At 45.1% G+C, this 23112-nt stretch overlaps 1 protein-coding gene across 1 annotated transcript in view; it reads right to left on the bottom strand.

Moving 5' to 3' along the window:
* Sel1l3 (SEL1L family member 3) overlaps window positions 1–23112 on the bottom strand; it is a 107571-nt gene that overhangs the window by 84037 nt on the left and 422 nt on the right. Inside the window, exon 2 of the mRNA XM_027386951.2 lies at window positions 9975–10545. Within this exon, the coding sequence (XP_027242752.1) occupies window positions 9975–10545 (571 nt within the window). The remainder of the gene's footprint in view (window positions 1–9974; window positions 10546–23112) is intronic.

The following is a 23112-nucleotide window of genomic DNA, read 5'->3' on the forward strand; positions in this document are numbered from 1 at the left end:
ATACATAGTTTTGGTGCCCAACAAAATCAAAGGCACGGACATGTTCTTGTCAGTTCTGTAGCTTTAATAGTTTTGTGGTGTTTTTCCCTCTGTGTCATATTATGTGTTCTATACAACCAAAATTAATTAGCAAGAAAGACATTTTAGAATCCATCTAGAACAGGAGAGCATATAGGCTTGTTGTCCGTTAGCTGACAGTGGCTGTTGAGAATATCAGACAGATGTTCCTTGACTTATATGATGGAACGACATCCCCCAAACTATCAATGGCAAAAAATATAAAAATGTACTTAATATTCTAATCTACCAATCATTATCACTTAGCCTAGTCTATCTTAAATGTGCTTAGAGCACACATTAGCCTACAGTTGAACAAAATCATCTTATACAAAACCTATCTTACAGTGATGTATTGGTTCATATGACTCACTAATACTGTACTAAAAATGGAAACCACAATGGTTGTGTAAGTATGATTCTCCACTGTCAAAAGTTAAGAAATCCAGGGCTGGTTCAGTGGTTAAGAGTCCTCTCTAAGTCACCAGGAGGACCTGGAATCACATGGAGGTAACAATGTGACAAGCCAGCCATGGTCTTAAGCATGCCTAGAACCCCAGCAGTGATTATCATTGGAGTTTGCTGGCCACTAGCCCAACCCAAAAGTTCAAAAACTGGGATCAGGAAGAAACCCAATCTCAAAGATATAATGCAGAAAGTAATGAAGCAGGACACCCAATGCCCTCCTTTGGCATCCATGTGCACATCACATAGGTGTGTACACCCCCCCACACACATGTACATACACATATACCATATATACACACACAGAAGTTGAAAAATCCTAAGTCAATCCATCATGAATCAAGGATCATTTGTAGTTGACTAGTGATGTCTCTCACAAGAGTAGACGATGCCATTCACCATCAAAACAGTTATAGGTAAGTTAGGTACTAAGAGATTTAGTGACTTATCCAGTTGTCTCCAATGGTCCATGAAAATAGGGGCCTTCCTTCATTCATTTCTAGTCTCAGAGCCTAGAACAGTGCCCAGTGCTTGATTGGAGTTCCATAAGTAATGGTGAATAAATGAATGCATGTAACTATAGACAGGTTAGAATCCAAACACTCCCCTCTCTTTTCCAACACTTTCTACAATTCTAGTATATGCACCATGCTACCTAAGACAAATAATCCTTTCAAATCCTTTCTTCAATTCTACTTCTTTGACTCTTGTATGAGATGAGGATGGAGAAGGAAGAAACCACACACACACACACACACACACACACACACACACACACACACACACACACAATGTATAAAGGCAATACATGTTTGGAATTCTTCCTGAACTGCTTTTGTTTTGTTTCTTTAAATTTCAGAGCAACAAGAGGAATTGATTATTGAATGGTGCAAATTCTTCATTTGGAGACAAGAAAAATGTCACTGTCCTGATGATAATTGAGTAACTAATAAGAGGTCCAGCTCTGACTCAAACAGTAGCTTCCCACAACACACCAGTGAGTTTTTACTAACCAAACTGCATCTCACAAGCACTCTGAGAGAACAATGACTGATGTACAGCTGCCATGCCAACTGGCTGCTAAAACACTAAAACATTTTGATATTGATTAGTTAAGAAATGCTACCTTGAATTCTCAAGGCCTTACCACCTTCTCAGCCTCACCTTCAGGTTAGAGCCTGACTCAGCATAGCTGGGGTGAGGGAAGGAATCCTCCAGCACCACCCTGCTTCATTACAAAGGCTAGTATCCCACTCATGAGGTAGATTGGGGTCCCTCTCTCTTCCTGGTGTGTGTGTATGTGTGTGTGTGTGTGTGTGTGTGTGTGTGTGTGTGTGTGTGTGTACATGAAAGTTCATGTGTATATGTTTGCATGTGGATGAGGATGAAAAGTCAATGATCAACATCTGGAGTCTTCCTTTATTTCTCTCTAACTTATATTTTTGTGGCAGAGTCTCTCACTGAGCCTGTAGGTCACCAATTTAACTAGACTGACAAGCCTGTAAAATCAAGGATCCTCCAGTCTACTTCCCTGGTGCTGTTACATGTGTTGTGCTGCATGGATTCTGGAGATTAAACTTAGGCCCTCATGCTTTCTTGACATCCTTCTTCCTGGGCCCTGCTGACTATTTTAATCTCATTGTAGAGTGGGCAGGGGCTAGAAGAATCTTGTAGCCCATTGTCTAGTCCAGCCAGAGGACTGGGACCCTGACATGGAAGCCTAACTCTGGGGAAGGTCCTGTCTCTATGTAGCAAGGCCCTTCTCGGAATGAAGTTCAGACACAGCAGGAGGACACCACTGAGAAAGACCTCCAGCCTGCACAGGGAAGAATCAAGCACCACCTTGCAAGGAATCCCTGTGGCTAAAGATCTGCTAGCAGAGCCTAGGGAGAAAGAAAGTACATTTTTTTTCAAACCTGAGAAGTACTTTCCAAACAGAGGTCCCTAAAAAGGCGGTGGATATTGTGTGCACTGTTGCCCTTAAGTCAAGCCTGAAAATAAAATCAGTATCTTCTAGCAGGGATGATTTAAAACATAAATGCCCCCAAAAGGTATCTGTGTAATGAGGTGTATTCCTTTGGATGTCTGTGGGATAGCCACTTTCAGGAGTCTTGAGAATATAGGTTCCAGTCCTTAGAACTCATCCTCCAAACATATTCACATGTACAAAGATTCCTGTAAGGATGTTCAGAGAAGCAACACAGTTGAAAGCAAAAGAAAGAAAAGCCCTACTTGGAGTTTGGGGAGGCTCAGGGAGTGTACTGCTTGCCTCACAAGCATGAGGACCTGAGTCTAGCTCCCTAGCACCTTTGCAAAAATCAAAACACAACACAAGAATGACACCAACAAAACTAGGTATGGCGTCACCCACTGGAATCCCAGTGCCGGGAGATGAAGACAGAGGATGACAGCGGCTTGCTAGGCCAGCACATTTAGCCAAATAAAAAGGCTTGTGAGACTAGTAGACATATAACACTGAACCCTGGCCTCCACATGTACACATGCCAGTACATGCATCCCCACATACGTGAGCGCAAACACACATAACACCCCCCCCCGACACACACACACACACACACACACACACACACACACACACACACACACACGGCCTCCATGCCCATCCAAGAATACAGGTTAAACAAGTGAGAGACTAAAGGGCAATGGACTGCTAAGGATCTGTCAAAAAAGAATAGGGCCAAGTAGCACGGTCTGATGGAGAAAAAGCTCCGCTGTGTCGCTAATGAGTGTAAGGCAGAGCTGCTCCTCGGCTATCATTTGCTTGTGGAGACAAGGAACTAAACCTAATGCTTCTATGTGCAGAGGGCCATTCCGGAAGGAGAAATAAGAAATGCTTGCACCGAGTCTGCTTCTGGGAAAAGGACCAGAAGACTGGGGTGGGCGGAACTCCTTCCCGCTAAGCTTTTTTACACGATTTGAATTTTTTACCAGGTACATGTATTACCTTTGCAGCTAAGAAAGGCAAGAACAAAGGCCCTGAACATTTCCATGCAGGCAGAGAGAAGAAGGCGGCTGCATTCTGCTGGCCTCCCCACCCTGGGCCTCGGAGGCTGTTCAGCTCAGCCCAATCGCTTCAAAGAGACAAAGTCCAGTGGGTGAAGGAAACATGATTCACACCGATAAAAATTCAACTTTAAAAAAAGCCTTCCTTCTAATTTAGAACCTGGGCTAGGGCTGTATTAGCATATCTTGGAGAGGCGGCATAGCAAAGTCGAAAGAATGGAGGTTTGGACTCCAGTTAAATAATCTCTCCGAGCCTCTGTTTTTCCCCTTCATTAAGAAGAGGATGAGAATAATACTGTCTTTCCCATGAGACTGTTACAAGGATTAAATGAGACAAAGTGCCTGGAAAAAGTGTTTTGTACATTGTAAAGGGCAATGCAGATGCGAGGCAGTAATTAGTGTTATTACTGGGAAACTCAGACTACTGTGATTAACTGGGGACGGGGGGACTGAGTCTGTAGTGTTTTTTTTTAAAGCCCAAATATATAGCTTATAATTAGAAATGGATCATCATGTCACTGGCTTGAATAATCGAGATACAAACACAGTTTGTTTGGGAGTTTGTTTTATTTTTTTCGCTCACAAAGACAAGTCAAGCCTGGCTCCAACATCTGACTTAAATATCATTTTTATTTTGTTATAATGGAATTCCATTGTAAGAAACTGTACTTTCAAGGGGCAAGATGGCTCAGCAGGTAAAGACGATTGCTGACAAGCCTGATGACCTGAATTTGAACCCTGAAATCCACGTGGTGAAGGAGAGAAACCACACACACACACACACACACACACACACACACACACACACACACACACACACACCCATACACACAAGAACGTATTGTGGCATGCACATGCTCCTCCCCACCCCCAAATAAATAAATACATAAATATTTAAAATAGCATACTTCTGATCCACTAGAACTAAATGTGACAGTGACCTTTCATTGAAAAGAAAAGGAAACGCCCACGACCCCCAAGAGTTTCTTATCAGAGACCAGAAGAACTGTCATGAAGGGAGGCAATAGGTCAGAACACTTCCTGCTGCTAGTGTGGGATTTGAAAATCTTCACAGCACGGTCCTAACCTGAATAACCTTCCCCACACCTGAGATCCTGCCTTCAAGTTCAAGTAAGCACTTCAAACACACATCAGGCATGCTGCTAGTCTGCATCTTCATCCCAGGGCAGACACAGGTGCTGATGCTGGCAGTCAGTTGACTGGTGAGATCCTTCTCACCAGGCAGACTCAGTGTGGGAGCCCTCTTAACCCCCTGCAAAGTCAGTCTGTCAACCTGCCCAAGGAGGGATGCAGTCACACAGCTATCCAGCAACTATCCAGCGCTATAGTTGGTGCTGTCACTGTCCTTTCTGCCCCATGTCCTCCCCTCTAGTCCTCTGACTGTGAAAGTTATGCTTATCCATCAGGTCCCTGTCTAATGTCACTTCATCTATGACAAACCTCAGCGAAGCACCTAATAAAAACACAGTAGCTTTGGCCAAGGTGAATGACATGGAATAAATAAATAATAAATAAAAAGCTTCATAACCCCAGGCAGCTGTATAACCCAGTGGTTAAATATGAAGTTTAGGAGGCAAATGATTCAGCCTTATGTACCAGTTCCACACTTAGTAGCACTGTGACCTGAGACAGGTTATTGTACTTCCCCCAGTCCACTTCCTCATCAGCAAGTATGAAAGCAGAATGTTGGGAAGAACAGCTATATTCTTCCCACAGTGTCTGGCACATGACAAGGACTCAGAAATGGAGAGTGGCTATGACTGCACCATAGCTGTGTGTGTCTCCCACACAAACACTTTAGAGAGACAGACTAGGTCTCCATTGGTGAGTTTCTTGATTTGGGGAAGAAACTGGTCCAAAGTCTTTGTTTCATTTAACTGAACACAACACATATCACAAGAGAGGTACTCATAGAGGACTTGGGAATCCAGGGTCAGAGAGGCAACTTCTGATTGTGGGAATAAAACATGCTCATGAACATACATATATTTGGGGTCCCAGTAAGGGGAAGTGGCAATTTGACCTGGGTGTCAAAGGTTAGAGAGGATTTCAGGAGGGACATATGGGAAAGGTGGCAGGAGATAAGGCTACATGCTGATGGCACTGGTGGGGATGGTTGGGACAGTGTAGGTCAATAACTTTTCTAGGCCAAAGGAACTGAATTAGGAAGATATAAAAGTGGGTGTGTCAAGGAGGACCCTAAAAGAGACAAACATTGTCCCCTGGAGAAGAGGAAAGGGTCAAGATCCTCTGAGCAAATTGAGAGCATGGGAAGAAGGGGGAGGGAGCTATGAGAATGAGAAGGGAAGAAGAGGAAGGATGCAGAGGTCATGAGGGAGCAGAAAGGTTGAGTCAGGTGAAGAATAGAAGAAAGGGTATGTGATAGGTAAGGTTTTAGTTGGGGGGGTGGTAGGGGAGGAAGGGAGGAAGAAGGGAACTGGGATTTTCATGTAAATCAATCTTGTTTCTAATTCAAATAAAAAATGATAAAAAAAAAAACTGGGTATGTCAGATTCAACCTACTAGGGCAGAACTTAGTCACATGTGTTTGCAAGAAAAGTGATGCGAGTCTGCAGCCTGAGTGGGTGTGGCTCTCATAGGCCACCTGGGAAACTACAGCCTTGTGGGCCTGTCTGCAGAGGGCCAAAGGGAGGCTCAGGGCCAGCTCCACACTTCCTCACCCTCCACAGGGGTTAGGGCATCAAGGTGTTGTCAAAGTGTGTTCCTCACTGGAGGGCAGCATAAGGAGCCCGCATGATCATAGTCTACAGGAAACCAGAAAATATGGCTATTTAATTACAGTGTCTAGTGGATGTGGGCCATAGAGGAGACTGAGGAGATAATGCCAGGCAAGGCCACTAGCTCAGACCAAGTGGTCAAGGAAGTGGGCATTTGAGCGGGGGTATGAAGGAGGTAAAGAAGCAAGCTGAACAGAGATCTGGGAAATGAGCATTTTAGGTGGCAACTGTCATTCCAATGTCCCAAAGTGGGACTGAACATGGTCTGTTTAGGGAGAAGCAAGCAGGCTCATGTGGCTGGACAAAAGCATGCCAGTAGACAGAGCCAGCAAATGCTACACAACAGTGTGGCTTGATCCCAAGGGCAGAATGAGGGGGCCTACAGGGGCATGGTGTGAACAGCCTGTACTGCACAGGCTGCCTGGAGAGAGAAGAGCAAGGGCGAAGCTAGAAAGCCACCACTAGGCTGTGGCCAGAGTCCAGGAGGGTGGGGACTTAGTCCAGTTTGCCAGTACACGTGGCAAGGAGAGGTTGAACACATGACATATGTAGAAGAAGTGGTAGTCAACAGCGCTGGCAGAATCTCTCCTTAGGTTGTGACAGAAAGAAGGTCTGAGGTGGCCCAGGTTAGACTGAATGTCAACCCTTCACCCTATCCCCACCCCATGTGGTTAATCCTTGCAGTGAGTTCAGGAATGAGTCAGACACACAGGGGACTTAAGGGATAGTGCTCATTCCTTCCTCAAGGAAACAGACAAGAGTGCTTGCTCAGGCAATGTTTGCCCAGCCACCTATGGCTCCATGGCCGGAACATAGCAGGGACAGGTATGTAGAAGGACATGTGTTTGTGTCTTGGCACAATGTATCTGAAGGCTGTTGACTTTTGATCTGGGCTGGCCTTACTCAGCAGAGCCTGGTAAGAACCTGCCAGCAGTCCATCAACAGTCTGCCAGTACTACCCCAGAGCAGAAGCTAAGCTAGCAGCAGCCAGGACTTCAACCATTCTCCTGGAAAACTCAGGCACAGGGGAGTTTGAGACTTCACAAACAGCAAAAAAAGATGAATCCAGATAGGGGTACTGAAGTTCAGAGACAGGACCATAAAGGACATGCAATGCTTGGCACAGAAAATGTTTCCCAAGCCCTGAATCAATGGGGGCTGCAGTTTATAGAGGCCCAGACCTAGCAGGTGCCCCTGAAGCTCAGTTTGGTCTCCTAATACTCTCTTGTGTTTCAACTGACTGTTGTCTGGCAATGAAACAAGAAGGGCCCTCCTAAGAACAAGGCCTCAGCCCAGTCCCTGCCTGGCCCCCACCCGGCCCCTGCCTGTCCCCCTTCTGGCTCTCACCCCGTGCCCCCCCCCAAGCCCCATCCAGAACAAAGGTTAAAGCACCTCCCACAGCCCGCTGCTCTCTCACTCAGGTGACTTCTCTTTTAAGGAGAGGGGGAAAATGGTCTCGTTTTGGTAAACAAATCATAGCTACAGGTGCAGGGCTGGTTTGAGAGTGCAAGGAACTCCCGCCTCGGTGTTCAGTGATTTTTCGACTCCTAAGAAAGGTTTTCCTCTGTGCTATGATTTGATTAGATTGGTTCTCACACCAAAAGTAATGTTCTGAAGAAGGCGGGTAGAAAATTCCCACTGTGCCATTCCTGGGCCTTGCAAACAGGGCAGGGAACAACGGAAGAAAGAAAGGCGGCTCCCATTTTCAGGGCACCCTGAGAATGAGCCAGTTTATAAATGATTTCATTTCAAGACGTCCCACTTGCAATTTGGTCATTTTTCAATGAGAAGTATATACATTTGCAAAACATGAAATGGAATCATTAAGCCCTGATAAAGTCAGTGGCAAAGCAAAACTGTGGCTATGCGTGCCCTGTACTCCCTTCTGCTTGATAAATTAGGAATCCCTGTAGAAGGCACTCCACATAGGTACTAGCATAGGGCTCTGCCTGGAGGAAGGTGGCTCACCCACTACCAAGGGGCACACAGCTCCCATATTCCAGATATCTAATTACCCAGCTCTTCCCACAATGTGCTCACATACACACACACACACACATACACACACACAATTCAGTCTACAGTTAACAACAATATTCAGTCACACTGGTCCCCTAGTTTTGATTCTGTGCTGTGATTACAGAATGCGGCACCAGTAGGAGAAGCTGAGCCATGGCACGAAGGCCTTTCTCTGCCATTTTTACAATTCCCTGTAACTCTACAATTAGAGTCAAATAGAGAGTTTTCAAGATGCCAACTGTTTAATGCATGCAACAAGAACTGAGGACCTATAAAGCCACAACACACACACACACACACACACACACACACACATTTTTATTATACATGAAGCCACTTTGGAAACTTACCAAGAAACTACCCCAACCACTGTTTCCCCAGAAATCGTATCTCAAAGGTGAGGAAAAGCATGTCACTAGAGGAAGAGCATGGAATCGTGTCCTTAAGTCACCTTCTCCCACAGAGATCTGGAGAAGACTAGGTGTCAGGAAGAGACTGTGGAAAAGCCTGCTGTCATGGGCTATGGAACTTATGCACCTGCCAAGCCAGCCTGGGGGTTGGGTCACGGTCAAAACAAGATCAAAGTCCTATTCACAGTCCCACTCCCTTGCCCAGAGATTGAAATTTGTGGGTGCAACAGAATCCATTTCAAATGCTGGGTCTACTCCATCCCCAATCCTGGGTGAACGAGGAACATTTTAGACCAGTCCTGATGTGGAGGGGGCTGAGGAATGACCCAGGAGCCTCTGTGTGCTCTGTGTGGGCTGTTACACATGGCATTTAGGATAAAATGCAGAACTTAGACTCTCCCATCAGTGTGGCAGCTTGGTGCTGAGGGCTGGTGCCATGCTAAACAACTGCAGCTCACTCAACACTTATCACTTCATTCTGAGGGAAGGATCCATTAGCCTATTTTATAGGTAAAGAAATAGAGGCTAGGCAAGTTCTGGCTACACACTCAGAAACAGCAGACCAGGATGGCCCCAGCCACAAGTTACTACCCTGAGGCAGAACCTCCCTATCTGGCACAGGATTGCTTTTGGGGGTCTCTCTCACCTCCTCCAGGCTAAAACGTTTTTTCTTATAAATAACAGAAGCTGTGCTGCTTTCTGGGGAGCCAGTCTTTGTTTCAGCGGCATTATTGTTTCTAAGCAGCTCGAAAGCTCTCAAAGGTTCCCTCTACTCCCCCCACGGTCCCTCAATTCTTTTCTGTCTTTCATCTTTCTCCCTATTCTCCCTTAATCTTTCTCCTCTCTTTTATTTTTTTATTCATTCCCTTTTGTTCCCAAATTCAAAACGACAGACACAATAGACCTCTCCATTTTCCCTGTCTTACTGATGCTAACTTAAGAACTTGCTTTTGGGGCCCCGGCAGGATAGCTCAGTGGGTAAAGGTGGCTGCTGCCAAGTCTAATGACTTAAGTTCAACCCTTCAGACCCACATGGTAGAAAGAGAGAAATGACTCATGCAAAATTGTGCTCTGATGTCTATGGGACACAGACACACACACACACACACACACACACACACACACACACACACACACACACACTCATAAAATATAAAAGGAATTTGCACCTGCTGTCATTCGATGACACTGGCAATCTGAAAACCCAAGAATGTGCTCTGCCATGAGGCAAGCGACCTACCACTTTCCAGAGGACACTGTGGGATCCTGTTGGCCCAGAGGCTCCAAATATAGTCCATGTTCCACTCCAGGCACACCTGATGGTCTTTGAAAGGCCGTTCAAAGGGTGGGACCGTCTGCAGCAGGGTGTAATTCTTTGCTACTGCATGCAGCAAATTCTCCTCCCCTCGGACATTCAAGGCCCCACCACTGTGCCTGTGAGTGATCCAGGCTCGTAGAATCACCGTGGACACAGAGATAGGGTGTCTGATGAAGTAGTCATCTCTGTACACCATAATGCTTGGGAACTTCACGTGCACTATTTGTGTTCTGCTGGTGTGAAGGTGTTTCTCGTTCCTCCACCTCTTTTTGTACACAGGAATGCTACTTCTGAACTCGGATGAGACAACTGCTTCCAAATTGACAACACAAGGCTGGGAGCATAAATACTCCACGGAGACTTCAGAGACATTGCGCACGCTTCCTTCAAAGGCAGTAAAATAAATAAAGTCCGTGTACGTCGCACCCTGCTCGGCACTAGGCAGCACCGATGTCGTCAGGGAAGTCTGCCTGCCCAGAGATGGCACAAAATTCTGAAAAGGAGAGAGAAAGTAATACAGAACGTTGTTGTTGTTGTTTTTGTAATCATCCTAAGAACACATTCACGGATTGTTATTTTCTTGGCATTAGAAACTATAGCTCTATGTAAAAGTAATGAATTTGGAAGTAAGAGATGTCAAAAGCATGACTATTAGACTGGAGAAAAACCAACACACACAAACACACACACGAATGAAGACTAGGTCACGCTGAACTCTCTCCCTAGGCTCTGGAACATCTACTGATCAAAATATGGCTTTCAAAGCTATGTGGCAATCATACCAGGGGGCTTTCTGAAGGATGAGGCTGCTCCCTGGCAAAGGTAATAGTGAAAGGGACCAGAATGAAAGAGGCAAGCCAGTTTCAGACATGTACAAACTACTTCAAATGGTGGTCAGACACTGCCAATCAAAGGGCTGGAGAAAAGTTGAAAAAGCATCACCAGGGAACATAAAAAGGAGGCCAGCCTGGTGTATTTGTCTCCTGTAACTAGGGAGTCAGGACAAGTCTGCAAGCCTGGTGGCCCAGCAGGAGGTCTCTGATGCTCCACAAGGGCAAGCTTGGACCATGGCAGCCTAGTCCCATTTCTTCACTATGTGACATGGCATGATGTGACAGGTGTCAAGAAAGATTCTAGCAGTATGCCACTTGGTTGTTTCTTTAAGTATCCAAACCCTCTTCTCACTGTGTGCATTCTTCCAGAAACTTGAGGAACTTGGTTACAAAATCCAGGCAAGTTGTGAGTTTGAGGTAATAAACTATGGCTAGCTGAACCTTTTTTTTTTTTTTTTTGTCATGACTTTGTGATTCAGGTGTCCAAAGCAAGTAAGGTCACTGTGACCACTTCACACCCATGTTGATGGCTATGATGGCGGGGTGGGGGGGAGGGTAGGACTAAAAATGATGTGGAGAAATTGGAATCCCTGTGCACTGCAGGTGGCAGTGGAAAACGGCACAGCTTCTAAGGTAAAGACTAAAGCCACTTTTTTGGGGGGGGTGGTTGAGACAGGGTTTCTCTGTGGCTCAGTAAGCTGTCCTGGAACTAGCTCTTGTAGACCAGGTTGGTCTCAAACTCACAGAGATCTGCCTGCCTCTGCCTCTGCCTCTGCCTCCCGAGTGCTGGGATTAAAAGCATGTACCACCACTGCCCGGTGCCACTTTGTTTTTAAATTAAAAATATAAGAGCCATGAATCCTCTTCCAAGCATACCCAAAAAGTTGAAAGCAATAACTTAGGACATAGTTACATGCTGATATCCATTGCCACACTCTTCCTGACAGCTAAAAGCAGCTCAAGGTTCATTAGTGATGCGAAGAGTAATCTATGTGCACTGCAACAGAATGGGCTTCTGCTATCCTATAAAGTGGGTGAACCTTAAAGATATGCTTACTGAAATAAGCCAAACACAAAACAGGAAGTACTGTATGAGGCACTTAAGGTAGTGGAGTCAGACTCGTGGGAACAAAATAGAAGAGTGATTGCCAAGGTCTAGGAGGAGGGAATGGGTGATTAATGCTAAGAGTTTCTTTGCAGGGTGACGAGAACGTGCCGGAAACAGAGTGGTGGTGGCTGTGCACAATGTAAGCTTACTTAACGCTACTGAACTCCAAGCTTCAAAACAGTAAGCTTTATAAATAAATACTGGATCACAATTTGAAAGGAAAAGTCATTTCATTTTGCCAGCTGTGATGACGCATGTCTCTAATCCCAGCACTCAGAGGGCAGAGACAGGAAGATCCTGCAAGTTCAAGACCAGGTTGGTCTGCAAAATTAGCTTCAAGCCAGCTAGGGGTACAGACTGACACTTAGTCTTAAAAGTGTGGGAAAGGAGTGGCAAGATGGCTCAGTAGGTAGAGACGCTTGTTGCCAAGCCTGACGACCTGAGTTCGATCCCAGAACCTACATGGCGGAAGGAAAGAACTGACACACAATTTTCCTCTGACTAACAGACACATATGCCATAGTACACATGCTCATGAACAAACAAAACAAGTACATGTAATTCCTTAAAAATTAAAGCTACTTTGGTCTTTCAAAAGGGGCTCTTTTCTTCATTCTGATTTAGAGCCATGGAGAAGCAAAGGTGGAAGAGAACTGAATTCTTGTATCAGGGAAGCACACCTGTCAATAATAGTTAAAAAAAAAAAAAAAAAGCCAGGTGGTGATGGCTTACACCTTTAAACCCAGCACTTGGCAGGCAGAGACAGGTGAGTTTTTAGGCCAGCATGGTCTACAACGCAAGTCCCAGGACAGGCCCCAAAGCTACAGAGAAACCCTGTCTGGAAAAAAAAAAGAAAGAAAGAAAGAAAGAAAGAAAGAAAGAAAGAAAGAAAGAAAGAAAGAAAGAAAAAGGGCTAGTGCGCCAATCAAACAACAAACACACCCATTGCAGATCAGCATCATACAGAGGGTCTAGAGCAGCTTATGGAAGAAATGGGACTCCATTTGGGCTTTGAAGGGTGAAGAGAAGTTCTTCTGGGGACAATGTAAGGGAGAGGCTGAAAGTGGCATAAACAGCACAATCAGAGCAAAAGGCAAACAGCTGGAGTGATCAGGAGAAACCAGCTTGGCTTGGCCAGAAAACCAAACAACAGCAGAGCTACAAGCAGGCATGGGAACCTGAGACAACAGAGAGCATTTGGCTCCAGGCAACAGCAAGTGGCAGGAGCTCTTCCCTCTGCATGCAGGCTTTTATGGAAGGGGTAGTGTGTTTTTTTGGACTCCATGCACAAGGGTTAGGGTGACAGTTCAGCAGAAATATGAGGAACTCAGTGATGAGTTTCATAACTCAGTGATGAGTAAGGCCCCACTCATGGAACAGAAAAACAAATTAAAGTCACACAGAGAGGGCATTTTTAACCTAATAGCCCTTCAAGATCAAGATCAGATTTCATGTTGCACCGGCTGCAGTGGGAGGAGGCACACCCACTGTGTGCTGCTGGTGGTGGTCATTTCTACATGACAATCACTCATTACCTACCAAAAGGAGTAGTCCCCCTCCGGCCCAACAATCCTACAGATACACTAAATCTGTGGGAAAGGGTGGAAGTACAGGCTTCTCACATCAGCACTGTCACAGCAGAAGATAAAAGGTATAGATAAGTATTTCCAACCCTGGAGCATTCTACAGCCACAAAAAGACTCAAGATCTTGACATGCACATGAGGGGACGATCTCTGAAGGGTATTTTGGGTTTGGAACTTTTGTTGTTCCTCTTGTTGTCATTTTTAAGTGAGTTCATAAATACCATAGTGGGTGACAAAGCACACACACCCATATAATACATGGTGTAAAAAAACAAAATCACTTGAATACACATAGCATCAGCTGCACCCTTGGAACATGGAAGACCGAAGTGGTCAGAAGACAGACTAATAGGGAGATATGTGTTGCTATCTCATTATCTTTTGCATGAACATTCAGAACGGAGAGGAACCATCTTAAGAGGCCAAAGTGTCGGCTTCCACAAATGGCAGAATGGGAAGGGAAGGACTGGCCATTCCTTTACACTGATCATGGGAAACCTGGGGGAAGAAATCTGTAAGGAGTGAGGACAGTTCAAACTGTCCACCCCTTCTGGGAGAGACTTACTTGTTTTCCGAGCTACTATATATGGCTAAATTACAGGGAGGAAAACACGCATAAAAAATAATCTTGTAGTGGAAGTGGAGCGGGAGCCATCGGTGATGGTTGGTCCTGTCTTTCACTGTGCAGATGAGGAAACAGCAAGCAAATTTCTGCATCTCTCATATTGCCCCAGTGGTGGGCTAGCAGAGCCCAACCAGGAACCTGGTTCTTTCTTCACCTCCACCTACCCACCAACACAATGCCCACCCCAAACCACATTATGGCAACACAGATCCACTGTTGCCTGGGAACCCTGGGCTGTATCCTCCTTTTGCACGAGTAGATGAACCACCAGTGTTGGTCCATAGGAAGAATGCATTCATTCAACACCCAAAAGAATTTCCCCAAAACCAACAGTTCCTAGTGCCTGTGGACCTAGACCACAACAGCAGAGAGATGAACATTGCATCTTAAACTAGGGCGATGCCCCCAGATACTTCTCCACGGAAATCCATGCAAGGAGCCATTCACTTCATGAAGCAAGACAAGGCCCAGGGTCCAAGGCCTGCCAAGGTACAGTACACACCACAGTGTGTTCTCTTCCCAAGTATGACTCCAGATCTCATTCTTTCTATGCCTCTCTGAAAAACTAACCAGGTCCAATTTTCTTGCATTTTTTTCTTAGCACATTTTTTTTCAATGTTAAAAGAAGAGAACTCTCTTCTAAACAGAAATGCAGGAGGAAAGCCATTTGATTCAACTGCAAAGTGTGGTTCCTTATAACCCTGTTCATTATTTTACGTCTGATTGCTTGAAAATTCGCCCGTCACACTTTTCTGCATTAATAAGGGCAGTGTGGCACGGTTTGCCTGGTGTGTTACACTTGTCACATTGTAGCTGAGGGAGGTGGAGTCACACCTTCCCCTGTACCTCTCCAGGGCCTTCCTTCCAAATTCTGTTTCAAAGAAAATGTCTGGAAACTCATACGAAGATTATTGTATTTTCATCTGGTTCTCAGTCTGGAGTCAGCAAAAGCAAACCCAAAGGATGCAGATCCCAGACATATGATCTCCAGCAGGATAGTCAGGAGGCAGGTCAGCCACTGTGACATGCTGCAAGTATAAAATAAATCCTGAGTTTCAAAGCCTTGCTAGTTAGCAAAAGGCTACAAAGTGTTTTATTAGTGATTTTATACTGATTGCAGGTCAAAATTATATTTGGATACAAAGAATTAAAGTATATTAAAACAGATCAATCCTGTTCTTGCTTACTTTTTCAATGTGGCAACTACTGAATATAACAGTATAATGTGCTGTGAACTGTCTACAGATGGTGCTATTCTAGATTTGGGGTCATTTGACTTTTTCTATTTTTAAAAAAATGGCCATATGGTGAAAGGCAGTCATCCCTCAGTGTCTGAGAGGCAATGGTTCCCAGACCTCAAACAATACGAGCAACTGTGGATGGTCAGGTGCCTTATACAGTCCAGGGAAACTGCGTAGAACATATCCTCCTATGTGAGTACAGGAGCATGTGTGTGCAGGTGTGTCCATGCATGTGCATGTGATGGCCAGAAGACAACTTAGCTGTTGTTTCAGAAGTGACATCCACCTTAGTTTTGTTTGTTTGGTTGCATTTTTTGTTTTGTTTTGTTGGAGGGAGAGGGTGTTGTTTTGCTTTGTTTTTCTGAGACAGGTTGTCTCATTGGCTTGGAACTTGCCAAATAAATTCATTTAGCTGACCAACAAGTCTCAGAGATCCTCCTGTCTCCATCTCCCCAGGACTGGGAATAAAAATACACACCATTACTGTCATCTGGTTTTGTTTGGTCATTTGCTTTCTGGAGATAAGGTCTAACTATGTCACCCTGGCTAGCCTCGAACTCATTATGTAGACCAGGCTGGTCTTGAACTCACAGAGATCTGCCTGCCTTTGCCTCCTGAGTGCTTGGTCAATGCTCATTTTTTTTTTTTAATGTGTTCTGGAGATGGAACTCGGGTCCTTGTGCTTATAAGGGAAAGATTTTACCGGCCAAGCCATCTTCCCTACTCACTTCCTGTATATTGCAAATGATCTCTAGGCCATTTATGTCTAAGCCATTTAAATGCTTTGTACATGGCAGCTATATTATGCTGTTTGAGAAATAATAAAAAGGAAACACCTTATTATTATTAAACTGTACATGTCCAGTACAGATGCACTTGTTTCTAAAACATTTTTGATCCTTGATTGGTTCAACTCCAGAGATTTGGAAGCCATGGGATCTGAAGACTGACTCATCTTGGGTGTCTCTGGTAGGAAAACAGCCAACAGGGTGACATATAACTGAAAGAAGTTGCTGTCCCAGACAACTTTTGCTCACAAACAGGCACGTTGGCTGGATTGGCCCACTGTTCTACAACACCAAGAAAGCTTTCTTTCTAGATAAGGTTCTGAAGCATTGACTGATCAAAGCTAAGCCCTGAATGGAGTTACTGTGGGAGAGATGGGATGAAAGACCCAACTAGGTACAACGACCCGATGAGGCTCAACTACGTATTTTTCTAAGACTCCCAGGTGGGGGTGTTGGCATCTTGCTATTGCCTCTTTTAGTAAAGATTCAAACTGGGTAAGACCTGGGGGTGAAGGAGGACTTCAGGAAGAGGGCATTTCTGTAATGTAATAGGGATATGCTGGCCCCAGAGAGATCCTAAAATCACCCCCCCCCCCACCATGTGCAGAGCACTGGCCCAAGTCCTCCAAACAGCACTTAGGATCTCAGTCTTTGGGACACCTCTGCAAGGAAAGAAGCCGGCCTCTCCCAGGCTGGAGCAGACCCAGAGGGCAGCTGCTACACCATGAGCTGTGGCTACCTCTGCTATGTACAAAACCAACACCGATTAGTAACACATCACACTCTAAATATTGATTAAGCCAAAGCTGATTTCCTGGCTCAAGTCATGTGTGTGGTTGTCAGCTGTTTCCTGCCAGGAAAATAAGGCAATTAGCTTGAAGAGTTCCAGCTTCAGGCATGACACGTGTCCAAGCTTCATAGGTATTTTCTTGTGCCAGGTTGCATTAACATAAACTAAAAGACCTGCCTACACTTTCCCTAGTCTAGAAACTCCTAAGTCAGAGTCTATGTCCTTGTTCTAGACCTTGGCACACAGAAGGCATTGTGTGCTCTTAAAAAAATAAAATAAAAATAAAGCAGTGTCGAAGAGCACCTGCCAGGTGTTTTGGTGGTCAATCTCCTGCTACAGCTTTATAGCCCTGGCAGGTACCTACACACCAAAATATCTGATCTGAGCTTAAGAGTACACTGCCCTTCCTTACTGTCCCAAGTTCTCCCATAAATGATTACCACCAGCCTACTCCTCACTCAGCCTCCTTGGCTCCCTCTCAGAGTTCTTACCATCAGCACTGCCAGCCCAAGAAACAAAACCTGAGGGGTCTCAGAAAGTGACATCAACTTGACCATTTGGGGTAGACTTTTCACAGCTTTTTCATCCCTCCTGACCTTTTGGGCAATAACTCTATGTCCTAGAACTTTCCCACACCTCAAGGAAATTTTAAAACCAATTTTTTTAAATTAAGAAATTCCCCCCTCCCCCTATCCCTGCTGGGTTCTGGTTCATCTGACAAGTTCATCCATGTTAATATGATAATATGATAGTGCCACATCTCTGCACTTGTATTCCAGTCTTGTCAGACAATGTCTTAAAAGAAAAAAAGAAAGTGGGGGGAGGGAGAGCACAGCTCAAATGCTCTGCATCTCTAGGCAAAGGCATTCGGGGTGGGAAGGGGCACTTCTGGCCCCTTCATATCATGCTGTTTAAGCGACCATATCAGTGTTCCACTCCAGGAGCTAAAGAGCTGCTCTGCACACTCGGGGCTGGGAAAAAGACTCCAGAGCCCTCAGATAACTGGTTCCAGCAGACAGGAGCCCCAATCAAAGTCAAATTTGAAAATGCCATGCACAAAACACAAACCCTTTTGCCTTTGTAATTGTGCACTGTAATATTTTTAGAAAATGAAATAGATCAGTTAATGTGTGTTCATGATAGAAGACCCAACGTTAGAAACCTGAACTCATTGATTCAGCATGGGCATCAAGGACAGATGAGTCCATATATCTTCCGGGCAAAGAAAGAAAACTACCCACATGGGCTAAACTTCTTTTAGGATGAGTGCATTTGATTCCTTTAAACAAATCAATAAGGAGTGACTCTGTTCAAATAGCCCTGTTCCACAGAGCTGGGAAACTGGCTTTCTTCTTTACATGGTCCACTAGGTATTGAAGGAACGAACAGGGATTGGGAAATCTAAAATCATTCACTCTCACCACAGGAAGTTCATTTACACTTACCAGTGTGTGGGAGCTGGTCAGAGATGCAAACAATAATTGTGTCTGTTTTTCTAGTTCCTGCCCGCTCATTCCATCCATCACCTAAGAAGACCTTGGCTCTAGAATGCTTTCTTTCCAAACTGGCTGGATCAAACTTCCCATAGGTCAAAAAAGTAATTGTATTGGCTTAAAAGTCCTATTTTGTCCAATTTCTGCTGACTAAATAAGCAAAGCTTCTCTTGATGTCCACAAAGCATGCAATTATGCAGAATGGGCAATGATGTCAACATGGCCTTCACCATCAAGATGTGTCTGGGGAGACATTTCCCATCAAGCACTGCCCCTTCCCAGACAGAGCCAGCCAGAGAAGCACCATTCCAACAATGATCAATATTTCTACTTGTGTAAGAAACCCCCAGTGCTCGTTATCATGTTCTTCCATTCTAACTCAAACCCTACAAGGACATTTAAGATTTGGTTTGGTTTTATTTCATTGAGGCACACTATGTGCTGGCTACTCTAGCAGGACAATTAATTTTTTTTTCTCACTTTCTAGCTTGTGTCTCTTGCCTTCCAGGAACACCCCAAATGATACCCTCATCTCATTTGACTTCCTGTCTCCACTCTTTGGCTTACAGTGAGGAGAACTGGAGACTTCAGTATCTTATCTTAGAAGTGGGATGGATCAAGCTTCCCTCTGGTCAATCTTGGGGGATGAGATAGTTTGTCACATGGAGACACATGGGCCTGGGTGTATATGTCAACATGAGTAAGCCATTCTCCAGGTAAGACAGGAGGCAGGAGCTGTCCAGGCAGAACATCGTCAGCAATTCCTCAACCTCTTTCTTCAGTTCCTCCCTTGGAGGGACAGGACAAGCCAATAGACAGAGTAACTGAATTCACTCTGGGCTATTTATGGTTTGCTCCAGTCTATCCATCATCTCAGAGAATTGCTTGGGTCTTTTATTTCTTCTCATACACATTTCCTATGGCTCCTGCACTCTTGGCAGCCAGGGAAAGCAGGAGGCAAAAGACAGAGGCCACAGTATGGGAGAGTCAAGAGTAATGGTCATGACGAACAGGGATGTCACTGGCAAATACAAAACTTGGAGATTACTCCTGAATTCCAAATATCTGTAATCACAGTTCCCCAAGCTGAGTAACTGAAGGTCCCTAACACATTTTTTTCTTTAACTTTTTCTATCCTGTGTTGCACAGTGTGAAAGGATAATGAATACTCCTAGATGGATAATGGATGGGATGTACGCACTTACAGGGGTTCCGGTACAAGACTCTATCATAGCCGCTGTCTGCTAACGATCTCTACATATATCTGAGCTGCTAATGTCCTCTTATTTCTTTGTCCCTAGTTGTCTAACAAGCTCAAATGCCCACTCTGAATACTTCAGCTATACAGCTGACATCAATATTGCCTACAGTGAGATTTATTTCCTCACTTAAGGAAAAAATATTATTCATTCGAGACTAGAGTTCAGAGACACAGAATTGCCTTCTAGAAGCCCCAATGTCAAGGGCAGGACTAGGGCCTGTTCTAGCAAGGCAAGAAGAGGAAGAGAGGCATTAATGGTGTAAGAACACAGCAAGAGGTTCTGTGGGGCAGAGTGAGTCCTGTGTGAGGGGACATCTCTGTAGCAGAGACTTCAGCAGAAGCAATTCAACCTTTTGCTTTGGAGGACCTCACTCTCCCTGGAGATGCTCTGCATCTTGACCCTTGGTGACCTCAGGATTTTCTGGCAGTCACTGGAACCAGGAATCATCTTTTCAGAAATCTGCCTGGCATGGCTCCGTGACTTATCTTTCAGACCTCACCACAATTATTCAGGCTCCAGCAGTATCCAGACGTCAGTCACAGTACTTCTTTGAGCTAGTACTGAAGGTTATCTTGTCCCAGCTGATGAAGAAGGGAGGTGCCCTTCCTCAGAACCCTGACTCCAGGGGACAAGCTCCCTGGAAGGGCATGTCCAAAAAGTTACTTGCATCCCAGCCTTGTGAGCAGGCCCACATAAAATAGAAAGGAATCCCCCAAGTCCTCAGCAATTTGGCATTGTAGTACACCCTACTGCTTGGTCACCCTCTGCTGAGAACACAATGATACAAACTCAGATGCTGCACTTCAGTTTTTGCCTCACCCTTACCAATGGCAAATAGTTTCTGGGTTTACTTCCCCCTTCCTTTAACATCCTGCTTCTATTCTGTAGCCTATCCTTCCTGCTTTGTATATTTTAGGTTATTTTAGACATGACCTCACATCCTGGACAGTTGCACAGTAGCTTCTAATTACTGGAGCTCTGCTAATGGGACCATACATTTATGCAAGAGGGGAATGGGCTATAAGAAGCAAAAATCCAGAAGTCAATGGGCTAGCATAGGTCAAAGTGAGGGCTCTGGAGAGGAGGCCGACATGAGCTTCATCTCAGGTTCTGTGTGGCCTGCAGAGGCTTGCTTAACCTCTCTGAGCCTGCTCTCTCATCAGCGTGGAGAGCCTAACAGCTCCTATCTCACAAAGAGTATTACTGAGATTAATACTAGACAGTGACCACATGTGACTTAGCACAATGGAAGCTGTTATGGCTTCTAAACTGTAGAACGGCTTCACCGGTAGCTCCTGCCTAGACATTCTGCTCCACCTGCCTGCTTATAGCTCCCAACCAGTCAGCTCCTTCAGGAAGCATTCCTTGATCAAGGAGAACCCACACAATAACACATCTTCATTGTTTCCTGGTCTTCTCTTCCTCTCTCTCTCTCTCTCTCTCTCTCTCTCTCTCTCTCTCTCTCTGTGTGTGTGTGTATGTATGTACACATGCACATTTGCATTTTCCCCAGTTCACACCCCAAGCTCCTCCAAGATCTAGAAACTCCATCTTTCACAAACATCTCAGGTAGACCATTGAGAGCACAACCATCAGCAGTCAGAACAAAAGGTGGAGGCTGCCTCAGTTTACTCGAGTGGGCAAACCCCTCTCAGTTAGTGATGCATGGCTCTCTTGCTCACTCAAGCCTGTTAGTAGGCTATCAGAAGCCCCCCCCCAGAAGGAAGCAGGGACAACGACATGTGCCCCCATCATGTTCTCATATCTGCCTCTTCACCAACTACCAAGTCATTCATCCGTGTTCTACTCTGCACGCTTACAGCCCTACCTCATCACTTCCCTCCTGTTGACTCTGGTATCCTTTCCCCTCTTGGATCTGTTCCTCCAACCCTCCTTGGTGAACACAGACCTTCTATACTTGGTCCACCTTCTGTCTGTACCACATCAGCCATTAGGTTTTACACTTGTTACTCTGATTTCATCAGCTGTCAAGAAGTGCCCCCCTCCAAGACCTTGAGAATCTCACATGGAACTTTCCAGATTACCTGCATGGAAATATTTCATGAACTGCTCAACTACATAAATTCTGTTTCTGCACTAACCAGCAGTGCCCTGTATGCAGGATCATCTGTTTAAATGAAAACCCTGTCATTTGTCATGGCAGCTTTATTTATGAGTCTGTGTACTGTAACCCTATGGCATAAATATTAAATAATAACATCCCTCGGGCAAAAAAAAATCATTCCCATTACCTGGCAACTTCTTATAAAAATAGGAAGTAAACCCAACCACAAAAATTGGTATTGGCAAATTCTAAAATTACAAGCATAAGCAAGGATTGTTCAACAGGTAGAGAGAGGGGCACAGTTACAATTTGCATTTTTACACTGTCTTGATTCAAGAAATGAAACGGCCAAGAAATAAAGCGTGTTTAAAACAACAGCAAACTTGGGTTAGGTGTCAAATTTCTTCAAACCCAAATTCCAGCTCCTGTCAGCATTGCCTCAGCAGCTGAGCGTCCTAGAAGACCAGACTCCCAACCCTGGCAGTACCACATGGACAGGGTTCTGGGCAAGGACGTTGCCCATTTTTTAAGCATTCTGTGAATTTCCTATTACATCAGTTTCATGATTCAGCATTTCCCTTTTCATTTATTTACAGTAATATACTGTGAGATAACCCGAGCTTTCCGCAGGATCCTGGAACATAAGGTAGGCTGGGCAGCAAGGGTGTAGCCTTCTGTAAATGTACTATTGCCTAGAACTCAGGAAGAAAGCAAGTCATCCAAAGAACTGAGAAGTTATCTCCTCACCATACTCTGGGGGGTCTCAACTACTCTGGTATTTAAAATAGGTTACTGCCATCTAGTTCGTAGGTCTACCAGAAGGCAAGTAAGTGGTGTGCAAATCGCAAACTGACGTGCATAAGCCAAACGCAGCTCTGAAATGACAACGTTCAAGACGCAGCTAAAGTCACTACTCTGGCGGTAAGCGTGGTACAAAGTAGATTTCGTTCTGGCATCCGCAACTTGGCTGGAGTGACCAAGGAGTTGAAGAGCCTCTGGAAACCGGAGGTGCGGTGCCACAGAACAGTCCGGGCCAGGAGGACCCAGTGAAAACTCAAAGGAGGATCTGGGTGGGTGGCAGGAGAGGAGGAGAGGAAGTTGGGCACAAGAAGGAAGCAGCTTCAAGAAGGTGAATGAAAAGCCGAGCATGGGTGGGGAGCTACGCTTCGAGGGGCTGGAGGCGAATGCATGGTAGGGAGGGTCCAGTGTCACTGGGGACAAGAAGGGTACTCTAGGGGAACCCGTCCCTGGTCTTCAGCGAGGCCGTAAG

The sequence above is a fragment of the Cricetulus griseus genome (genome assembly GCF_003668045.3).
Source record: "Cricetulus griseus strain 17A/GY chromosome 1 unlocalized genomic scaffold, alternate assembly CriGri-PICRH-1.0 chr1_1, whole genome shotgun sequence".
Classification (NCBI taxonomy): Eukaryota; Metazoa; Chordata; class Mammalia; order Rodentia; family Cricetidae; genus Cricetulus; species Cricetulus griseus.